Source organism: Myotis lucifugus, unplaced genomic scaffold (genome assembly GCF_000147115.1).
Source record: "Myotis lucifugus unplaced genomic scaffold, Myoluc2.0 scaffold_294, whole genome shotgun sequence".
NCBI classification, from domain to species: domain Eukaryota; kingdom Metazoa; phylum Chordata; class Mammalia; order Chiroptera; family Vespertilionidae; genus Myotis; species Myotis lucifugus.
In genome coordinates this window covers 987033-997612 of record NW_005871342.1, presented here as the reverse complement: position 1 = coordinate 997612, position 10580 = coordinate 987033, and the positions used below count along the sequence as shown (strand labels likewise).

Sequence of the window (10580 nt, the reverse complement as noted above, 5' to 3'; positions counted from 1 at the left end):
GAATATGTACAACACTGGTGTTTTAAATTGGGGGGGAGGGGAGGGCGCTATATGCTGAAGAATACAATCTAGAACTGATTGATTTTACCCTACGAACAAGACGGTTATGCTAAACGTGCTAAGATGTGGACGTGAACTCGGCGAGAGTTCCAAGTAAAACAACAACATGTCCTTCAGTTCCTCTGTGGGGTCTTCCAGAGGCAGAAGGCCAGTTGCTCAGTTTGTAACGCTGTAAGGAAAAGTGGCAGAGGGAAGGAAAGGGGTGGGCGTTGTGTTTGTGTGTCGGTTTTGAACTGAGTCACCTTCGGCTCTCGCTGGGAAACCTCGGGCAAACCTGTGCCTTTAAGACTCAGTTGCTATCCAAACACAAGTAAACAGAGTGGACCATTCGCGGGCGCCGGGCGCGGAGGCGGAGCCTGGGAGCGGTGGGCCCCGCGCGGCGGCGGGACGCCCGCCCGGAGGGGAGGCGGGGCCGCTACTAAAGCCCCGGACTCCCGGCCGCGAACAGCCTAGGGAGGGACGCGGGCGGGGACGGAGCTCGGCGCACTCGCTGCTGGAGGGTGATGGCCCTGCGAGGGGGCAGACTCCGACTCCAGCCGGAGTCCGCCAGAGGCTCGCGGAGGCGCGGGGTTCCGGGCGAGCGCTGAGCGCCGGCTCCGAGCGCCGCGGGTCTTTACGCATTCCACGTCCACAGACTCCGACGAAGGCGAGGATCCACTCTCGTTTTTTTTTTGGCGGCTCGTAATGCTCCAGAGAATGTCCGCGGCTGCCGGGACTCCGTGCGGAAAGAGACGTTTGCCCGGCGTGGACCCAATGACCTTTTCAAGCTGTGCGCCTCGCTGCCTGGAGCGGGTCTGAGCGGCGCGGCGCCGGCGGACCTTTCCGCGGGAGGTGAGTGTCCGCCCTGGGAAGGGACTGCAGGCTCCCTGAGAAAGGAAGGGTGCAGGGGATGCAGGCGGCGCCGATTCCCGGCCCGGCGGTCCACAAGTTCAGAAATTGTGAGAAGGGATCCTGTGGATGCAACCCTGGGCATTGTTTCTCACTTGTCTGATCCCAGGCGCGTCATTCCCAGCGAACACCCATGGACACACACTTGTATGTACAGTTTTTAGTTTTGTTGTGCAACATTTAATCCAAGCATTCATCGGGTCTTCTTATAAAAGCTGATCAGCATGCCCTGAGATAAAAAACCCGTTGCCCCCGGGTGCCCTAGGATTCCACCTCCACCCGTCCCAGGGCAGCCGCGGCGCAGCGCGGACGGGCCAGGACACACAGCGCCCGCCTAGCTCACGCGTTTCAAAAGGGAAGTCATAGTTCAACCCTAGGTAACTCTCCAACCTTGTGTTGTTGGCCTTTTTGATTACCCTCCCACCCTCCAGTTCTGGAGGAGGGGGCGGGAGGCAAGTTCCCCCGGGTCTGAAACGCTTGGATCCTCAAGAAATAGCAGCAGCAGCAGGAGTTGCGGTTGTAGAAAGAAGGAGGGAGAAAAGCGTGTTTGTGGAGGGAGCGCTGGATCCGTCTCCCTACCTGTTAGCAGAGAACAAAAGAGGGCTGGCGTTTCCCGGAGCGAGACGCCACAGACAGCTCGTTCCTCTGCAAAACAAACTGCAGTCCCGAGCAGAACAAGAAAATTACTCACGCAGGGGGAGCGAGGGAGCAGAGAGAAACAGAACCCTTATGCGGAAGGCATCTTAATTTAATTAACTCCTTGGGAAGGCAGAGGCGCTGCACAGGGGCAGGGACTTCGCTGGCGGTTTTTTTTTTTTTTTTTTCCTCAGTTCACCTGATCCAGTCTGGCCATTTTTATTTCACTTTTTCAAAATGACCTCCTTAGATCCACTTGGACTGTAGCTTCTCTGATTTATGTGAAAATCCCATTGTGGCGTTTGGGCTGAAATTCAGAGAGCCCATCGATCTATCCGTCAGCCCTCTCAGACACCCACGCACAGGTTTTAGCAGATGACCCCTGACTGTATATTATTTTTAGATAATTCAGTGTAACGACACTGTTACCTAAAAGCGAGACTCCTTATCCAATTACCACCTACCCCTTTCTTCTCCAATGCTTTGAAAGCTTCACCGAACTGAAATTAGTATGTACACATCTCACTTGTTGACAGCCAGTGGGCTAAATTTTACAAAACTTCTGTACATGCCTGGAAATTCCTGTGAAGAAGAGTGATGAAAGAAAACCAGCCCCAGCCCCACTGAAATACTTCTGTATTTTCATTGGTTTAAATTTCTTTCCTTGCAAAATTAAAAGTAACCAATGGTCCCAAAGGGCCTGGTGGAGAAATGACAGCAAACGATAACTGTTATTGCCTGAGACAGAGTATGGGAACTCCATGCTCAACTCCAGACAAAACGAAAGTACTGTAGCTCTCTGTAGATCGACTTAAAATATTTTTTTGACATATATTTCCAGCAACTCGGCGGGAGAGTGGAAATCTGAACTCCCTAATTATTTATGGCAAAAATGTTAGGTGGATATTTAGGGTTGTCCTGTTTGTAGAAGGGGTTCAGAAGTCACCCATGGTCTGCTCCTCTGTGAAGAAACCATTTGTCCTGCAAATTAAAATGAACACAGACTGTGAAATAGCACTTGTGTACCCCCACGAAGCTGAATTACAATGGAATCTTTAATTTTTGTGTTATGAACCATTGGGGGGAAAAAGGGAAGGAAGATGGCATTCAACTTTATGCTGGCAGAATGAACATGTAACCTTTATGGCAGAGTTCACTTCGTGTATTTGGAATCGAAACCACAAGTTGTGGTAGTCCTGCAACTGTCCTGCAACTGGCAACACACACACACACACAGACATAGAACATGGTGGGAGTTGTGCTTGCCTCCTGTATTTATTTCTAAGAAATCTGGGAATACACCCAAATAATAATTTTGGTTTCCTCTCTATCGGGGAGGCTGCTTTTTAACACTAGTCGGGGAAAAGACTATTTTGAATCTCTTCTTGGCCCTCCTTATTCAAGAAGAAGGAAATAAAGGTGCAATTTATTTTAATGGAAGAGGAAATAATCAGATAGGTTTGCAGGGATGTAAGGAGAATCCTTTTTCTAATCTCTCTAGGAGAGGTCTGGAGGGGTTGCCACTGAACAAAAATGAATCGTGATTTGTGGTGGGAAAGTTTATTCCGAAAGGAGGTTTACCGTTTCGGTTGAATGGTCTGACTGAGACCCTCTGACTGTTACACACCTCTCATTAACTCCAGGCCTGAACTCCCAGACCGCATACCACCAGGCAGAAGCGGCTCATTAATAAATCCCTGTCTCTGAGCCTTTCCAAGCAGAGGAGGAGGGAGAGAAGGTGTGGGCCTGGTGGAGGCAGCCAGACCGCCTTGCCAGAGCGCTGTGTCATTAGCGCAGCCCCCTACGTCTGCCCTCAGAGCCACTGGCAACACCACACACGAGAGAGAAGAAAGCTCAGGGGCAGAAATGGGTGGGTGGAGAGGGGAGGCTAAACAAACTCTCCCACCTTTCTGCTGGTTTCAACAGCCAGGCGGAGAGGGGGATGGCTCAGCCGGGCCGCCCGCGCCTCTCCAGGGACAGCTTGTAGCAATGGAGTCCCGCACCTGGAGAGCCGCCCTCGGAGACAAGGTGCGGTTCCGAGGAGCCGGCAGAACCCGGTGCTATGAAGGGGTTGGCGGTGGGAGACGGTAGGCCCACCCTGAATGCACGCGAGGTGCTTCTGGGAACCTGGATCCGAAAGCCGACCTCCGTGTTGCCATTGGGGGCGCAGGGAGAGCACAGTGTGCGCGCCCTGCCTGGGCCCAGGCCGCAGACCTCGGCCCCGCGTCCAGGTGGCAGGAGCACCGAGCACGCGTCTCCAGGGGCAGAAACAAGCTTCCGCCAGGCCGCCAGGACCTCGCTGTATCCGCCGCTGTGGGCCCCCCTGCGGCTCCTTCCCCTTCCCTCCCCGGGGAGCCCGCTCTCCACCCTTTTACTCCCGAGGTCTCCTCGGGTAGGAGCCGCTCCCGGGACCAGGTCGGGAAGCCGCTCGAGCCTCCCTGGGGCTTGGCGCTCCACCCGGGAGAAGGGTTTCGGGCCTCAGGGACGTTCTCCGCCCACCCCCACCTTCTCCCCGGGAGCCGAACCATCTGGAAGGGATCTTGGTGGGGGGTGGGAGTGGAAGGCCCCTGGGAAGGAGGAGGCGATTCCTGGTGGAACCCGGCCCCGGAGGTGTCACTTTTCTTTCCTGCGGCCCGTCACCGCTGATGAATGGGACGGAGGCAGAGGAAGGAAAAAGAAAACCTCCGAGGTCAGCGCGGGGCGAAGCGGGCCTCTCCGAGTGCTCGAGGGCCCGTGAGCGCGAAGCACCCCCAGCTGCGCTCCCGGCACCCGGGCCTCTGGGCCCGGCTAAGTGCGGGGCGCACCGGGAGGAGCCGCCGCGCGGGCCTGGGCCGGGTGGGACCCCCAGCCCATCCTCGTCCTTCTCGGGTAGCTCCCAGGCGACAGGGCTGAGCCGGGGCCTGCGTGGTGTTGGCATCAGGGTTGTGGGGGTTGACTGAGCTTCGCTGGACAGGGTGAGGTGGGCGGGCTGGACCCGGCGCTGCCTCGGCTGGAGCGCCCCTGCCCCCTTTCCTTCTCCCGGACCTGAGTCTCCAGCTCCATCCCTGCAGGGAGCCCGACCTTCCAGGGGGTCCCCAGCTCACAGGGGACCTTTCCTGGCCCGCCTGACGCCCTGGCCAGGCGCAAGGGTTCCCCCACCACCTCTTTGGGGCGCGGGAGGAGGGTGGGGAGGACTGAGAAGGAAGGTGTGGTAACTCGCGCCTGCGCCAAAGTTCAGACCGAGCTGGTTTGGATAACAATCACGACTCTGCCTCTCTCTCCCTGTCATTTTCAGGGTGTCTCTGCTGTCGCCTCTCTGGGTTTTCACGGGAGCCCCACACCCACGCGCCTCTGAGTCCTGGAAGAAAGGGGCGGCTCCCTGCGCCCCCCGGAAGCCCGGAAAATGGGGAGCAAGGCCCTGCCGGCGCCCATCCCTCTCCACCCGTCGCTGCAGCTCACCAACTACTCCTTCCTGCAGGCCGTGAACACCTTCCCCGCCGCCGTGGACCACCTGCAGGGCCTGTACGGGCTCAGCGCCGTGCAGACCATGCACATGAACCACTGGACGCTGGGGTACCCCAACGTGCACGAGATCACCCGCTCCACCCTCACCGAGATGGCGGCGGCGCAGGGCCTCATGGACGCGCGCTTCCCCTTCCAGGCTCTGCCCTTCACCACTCACCTCTTCCACCCCAAGCAGGGGGCCATCGCCCACGTCCTCCCAGCCCTGCACAAGGACCGGCCCCGCTTTGACTTTGCCAACTTGGCCGTGGCCGCCACGCAAGAGGACCCCCCGAAGATGGGCGAGCTGACCAAGCTGAGCCCGGGGCTGGGCAGCCCCCTCTCGGGCCTCAGTAAATTGACTCCGGACAGAAAGCCCTCCCGGGGGAGGCTGCCCTCGAAAACGAAAAAAGAGTTTATCTGCAAGTTTTGCGGCAGACACTTTACCAAATCCTACAACTTGCTCATCCACGAGAGGACCCACACGGACGAGAGGCCGTACACGTGTGACATCTGCCACAAGGCCTTCCGGCGGCAGGACCACCTGCGGGATCACAGGTGAGAAGGAGCCGGAGGTTGGCCGCGGGAGGTGCGGCGAGGTCTCCCTAAATACCAGAGCCTCAGAGGCAGGCACCCCGAGTGCCACGGAAAGCCCCTCTCAACTGGCCTGGATCCCAACAGGCCCCAGCGACCCGCCAGTAGTTACCTTTTCCCCTCACCGGCCATTGCTGCGTTCTAGCTCGGGATGCACGCGGGAGGTCCTGTATTCAGGCTTTGGCAGCTAAAACCGGGTGGGTTGGTTTTGGTTGCTGTGATCGGTTTCTCAGTTTCCTCCAGCTCGCCCTTGGGGTGGGGGTAGCAGGTAAAGCCTGGGGACCCCAGATCCCACAATGGCAGCCTGGAGGCCATTTCTGGATGTCTACTCTGGGCCACCCCCAACTGGGTTCCCTCCCTTCCCTGTCCCCGACCCCCACCCACCCCAGCGTGCTCTCCAGAGCCTAACGCCCGGACCTTCTACCTTTTACATTTATTTGCGGAGGTCCGTCTTGAGATCCCTGAATTTAGACACAGTTACCCCCACCTCCCACCCCCCGCCCTGCGGGAGCTTAAACTCTGCATTAATCAACGGCAATTGAAGAAATACTAGAAACGTAAATGTTTTCATCCGGTAAAAACTTCCCAGCACTGGGGGTGGGGTATCTCTCTTGGGACTCCTCTAGCTGTTTGTTACCCAAGGTGGGACTTGAGTGCCGATCCTCCGTGGCTGGTCGGGGATTCGCTAAAGTCAGTCCCCCCCCCCTGCCCCCCGCCCCCCACTCCCCCTCGCTTTACATCTTGATTTGGCCCGTTTAAATCCCTGGCGAAATCCTAGAGGCCCAGAAGGACTCACTCGGCAGGATTTCGAGCTCCAGAATACGCCAGAGAGGGCGATCAAGTGTAGATAAAACCGACGTCCAGTGAATGTTGGGAAGAGTCTGTTAGTTGAGGTTAACCATAAACAGAATTACACAGGGGGGAAAAAATACAATCTAAAAACATACATAATGGGTATCCTGTTTCTTTTGTCCTTTCATGACGTCGAGTTCAGTAATTGTCAAAAGTGTCTCCTCACTGTGGTGGGAAAGCCATTTCAATGAAACCTTATATTGATTTTCAGGTATATTCATTCCAAAGAAAAGCCCTTCAAGTGTCAGGAGTGTGGGAAAGGATTTTGTCAGTCTAGAACTCTAGCCGTTCACAAAACTTTACACATGCAGGTAAGTTTGTTTTCTTGTTAAAAGCAAAACAAAAACAGTGACTGGTTCCGTTTTATCATGTTTGCTCGACAAAAGGTGTTCAGTGGCAGAGTCTTCCTCTCAAAAGACTCTATTTAGATTATTTTTTCTAGGTGGGAAAAGCAATACTCCGTTTTTTTATCCATAAAATTAATCCTATTTAACATAAAACAGTGTTATGTTTTCTTAAAGAACAGGCCACTCTAGTCTACATCCTAATTTTAGAATTATTATTTTTTATCCCATCTGCCCTGCATGTAAGGCTTTCGTGTTTGGGAGGAAATAAAGGTAATTTTGATAATGGAGTCATGGTGAAATCCCATATGCTCTCTCTTTCCCAGGGGCCTCATAATTTGTAGTGTTCAGAACATGGAGGAATAGTTTAATTTTCCAGCAAAGAGGAGACTTATTACCCGGGAGAATGTCGTTCCTTAAGAGAGGATTAGCGTTTTTTCCTTCCCCCTTTTCCTGCCCGTGACATGGTGATGAAATGTAAAGAGCTGGCAATCACAAAGCCCACCGCGGTGGCCGGCAGCCCGGTTATCAGTGTCATCGGCCCCGCTGTGTGCCTGCGCGTGTGTGTTAGTGACGGGAGGATTAGGGGCAGGGATTTGTTCCCCCAAGTGCCCTCTCTTGTTGCCGTGCGTGCGTGTGTTATGTGATACCAATGAGACAGCTATTGAGAAGGGTGCGGTGGTGGTGTGAAGGATTAATCCCTCTGCTTGCTTCACATCTGAACAGGAATCTCCACACAAATGCCCCACATGTGGAAGAACCTTTAATCAGAGAAGTAATCTGAAAACTCACCTTCTCACCCATACAGACATCAAGCCCTACAGCTGCGAGCAGTGCGGCAAAGTGTTCAGGCGAAACTGTGATCTGCGGCGGCACAGCCTGACTCACACCCCGCGGCAGGACTTCTAGAGAAGCCCAGGATCTGTCCCCGTGCCCCCCTGCTCCCCTCTCCCCAGACACCCCTCCGCACCTCCCACCCGGGGGTTCCACCTCCCCCCCCCCAACCCTTCACTGACCCCAGCTCTGCCCTTGCTGCAGCCGCACCTGCAGCTCCAGGGAGTTAACTCAGCTTCTGGAGGACTGAGAACTGTAGACAGCCACACACACACGTACATCCCTTCACAGAGCATATGCGAGTTCCTTGTAGATATGCACAGCTCATTTTAGAGCTCTGTACATACTGTCGTGGGTCTTGGTGTTGTTGTTCTGTTTGTTTTTGTATCTTGTCGGATGCACCTGGATATGGAAAATGGAAGCCAAATTTATCTTTAAAGACTGTATTTTCAAAATAAAACTTTTTTCTTGTTTCAACTCTCCTGCAAAGGGTCTTGCTATTTAGCCTCTGTTTCTCCTCTGTGCTCTGCAAGAGTGGGCTGCCTCTAAAATAGCCAATAACGAAGGGTATATTTCCCCCCCCCCCCCCTAGGCTTTAAAAACAAGACCTGCAGTTCTCTTACTGGAACTTCAGCTCTTCCCTTTTTGTACTGTGGCATTTTGGAGTTGACAGCTGTGCTGTCCTTTTGTATTATTCCTTCAGATAAAAGCCACATGATTATTATGAATAAGCTGCAAGTCCAATGACTGCCCCACTTAAAAAGGCACAAGGTGAGAAGAAGCATAAGAAAAAAGAAGAAAAAGGGAACTGCTCACCATTTCATTTCTTTAAAGTCCTTGACCTAGTGTCAAAGTTTATGATGGGCAACTTCTCTTGCCATTAGACTTTGAACACTGTGATTTAGCACTATAGACAGACTTTACCCTGCCTTCAGGGGAGAGGTCTAAGACCTGCAGAACACGGGGGTGGAGGGGGGTAGGAGGGGGGCGGGGAGAATACAACCTTCAGAAGATGGAGGACAGAGGAGAAGAGAGAGGCCACTTGGCTGTGTTTGCACACAATGTTTCTTTCCAAGGGTGGAGAACTTTTCTTCCAAAAGTTTCGGATTTCTCTGCAAAGCAAACTGAGTTAGGCCACCAGCAGGGGTTCTGTCACTAGTTGGCCTTTTGTCCCTGGGAAAGTGCCAGAAGTACAGGTGACTCTGTGTATAGAACTCACGGCAAATCTGTAATCACCTTCTGAGGCATTTCAACTTTTCCCAAATGGCTTCTGGGGAATATGACACTGATATAATGACAACCCTGTGTAGGTTTTGGGAGGAGGACTTTGGCTGCAGGTAAACAGTAGTACTATGCAGAGTCTGGAAGGAAAAATCACTGAACTTCAAGGGGGAACATCAGAGGAACCTGTAACCCAGTGGCCCAGTAGGGTCTCACAAACTTTAATACCGAACAGCAGCGTGAATTAGGTATTTTCAGAGGTTTTTTTTTTCCACATTTGCACATTTGTGTGGAATGGCATGTTTTATGTTCAGAGTGATACTAGGCAACACGTCCTATGTTTGCACCTTACAATCCTCCAGAAAGGCAGGTAGGGATTTGAGGACTAGATTCAAAATTTCTCACCAGTGCCTTGTTCAGTAGGACTGACTAGGAGGAGTTTTCAAAATTGTTCTGACTCGCTGCTTCCCCTGTTCTCAGGGGAGCTAGCTGGAAGTCACTTCTGCTTCTCATGAGAGATACCTCTCTTCAACAAAGTGTCCACTCACCAGCCCGTGTGTCTACTACCCGCACAAATGCATTTCCCTACATGGGATGGGCCTAAAGGCTTCACTGAGGAGAGAGGACAAGGACGGGTGCATATGTGTGTGGTATTTAGAGGAATGAGACTGTTTGTGTTCTTTTGTTTGTATAGAATTAACTCAGCGACCTCCCTATCCCTACGCTCTCAAGATCCTGCCCACTTTGGCACAGAAGATTTGAATGCTTTGGGCAGGGTTACACATGGACTGTCCCTAAAGCTTTCCTAATCCTGCAGGCTTTTTCCATGTGGTCAGTTTCACAGCCCCACCCACCTCGACTGACTACAAGCTTCAACAGTTCCATTGCACAGGCTTCAGTCACATGATCAAAGAATGACTCTTGCTCAGCATCAAGCTCAGGCGTGGTCTTGAAGTCCCCGTCACGGGGGTCTGGAGATAGGTGTAACCGGAAAACGATCCCTCTTCATTTGTCTTTGTTGAAAAAATGGGAATCAGAAGTGAATGAGGAAAATCAGAGAAGAAAGTGGAGAAAGCAGTTCCCCTTTCGATATGTACATTACTTCACAATTTAAGGCTAATTTATCTATGCAGCCATTAATTTAACAAATGCTTATTATGTACTTTTCACTTGCCAAGCCCTGTGCTTGGTTCCAACGATTTTCATGATCAGTTTCTGCCTTTCCATATCTGGTGGGACATTTTAGAATAATTTAAAAATCTCTAATAGGACTTAGTTTTATAGCTACCCTCAACCTACACTCTTCAGGATCTCAGGTGAGCTTGAGAACAGTGGGTTCCTCTTCAAATTCTGAGTGTTGTTTCTTCTTTAGAATGTCCAAGTGTGCAGGAAGTGAATCTTACATGAGACAAACTTATGAGACATCTAGAGAAAATGATACATGAGTATCTTATGAAATTGGTCTGCTGCGCTTTTTTTTTGGTGGATTTTGGTGGTGGTTTTTTTTTTTTTTTGGTGAGTTTTTTTGCATAGAGAAGAGTCATTCACTGAGGTTCAAGATTAGCCTGTGTTTTCCTTACAACCTCTATCACAGTCAACTCATAAATCAATACTCCTGGCCAGAAACCAGAGTGAGAAATATCACAAGTCACAACCACAGTGCAGAAGACC

At 52.4% G+C, this 10580-nt stretch overlaps 1 protein-coding gene across 3 annotated transcripts; it reads left to right on the top strand.

Annotated features, from left to right (window-relative positions):
- Positions 1 to 467: 467 nt before the first annotated feature.
- OSR2 (odd-skipped related transciption factor 2) lies at positions 468 to 8165 on the top strand. Of its 3 annotated transcripts, none has more exons than XM_006099987.2 (4): positions 468 to 891; positions 4859 to 5622; positions 6722 to 6821; positions 7663 to 8165. In XM_006099987.2, exons 2-4 carry the CDS (start codon positions 4967 to 4969, stop codon positions 7735 to 7737), a joined length of 831 nt encoding a protein of 276 aa, XP_006100049.1. In that variant the 5' UTR covers positions 468 to 891; positions 4859 to 4966; the 3' UTR covers positions 7738 to 8165. The 3 variants fall into 3 exon arrangements, with proteins under 3 accessions (XP_006100049.1, XP_006100048.1, XP_023619389.1); XM_006099986.2 differs by having other exon boundaries at positions 7581 to 8165; XM_023763621.1 differs by lacking the exon at positions 468 to 891 and adding an exon at positions 997 to 1095 and having other exon boundaries at positions 7581 to 8165.
- The last annotated feature ends 2415 nt before the right edge of the window (positions 8166 to 10580 follow it).

Excerpts from the sequence above, each read along its gene's own strand:
- OSR2 (XM_006099986.2), top strand. The coding sequence starts at position 4,967 with ATGGGGAGCAAGGCCCTGCCGGCGCCCATCCCTCTCCACCCGTCGCTG. Across the intron at positions 5,623-6,721 it reads GACCACCTGCGGGATCACAG|GTATATTCATTCCAAAGAAA; the intron begins GTGAGAAGGAGC and ends ATTGATTTTCAG. Across the intron at positions 6,822-7,580 it reads ACAAAACTTTACACATGCAG|GAATCTCCACACAAATGCCC; the intron begins GTAAGTTTGTTT and ends ACATCTGAACAG.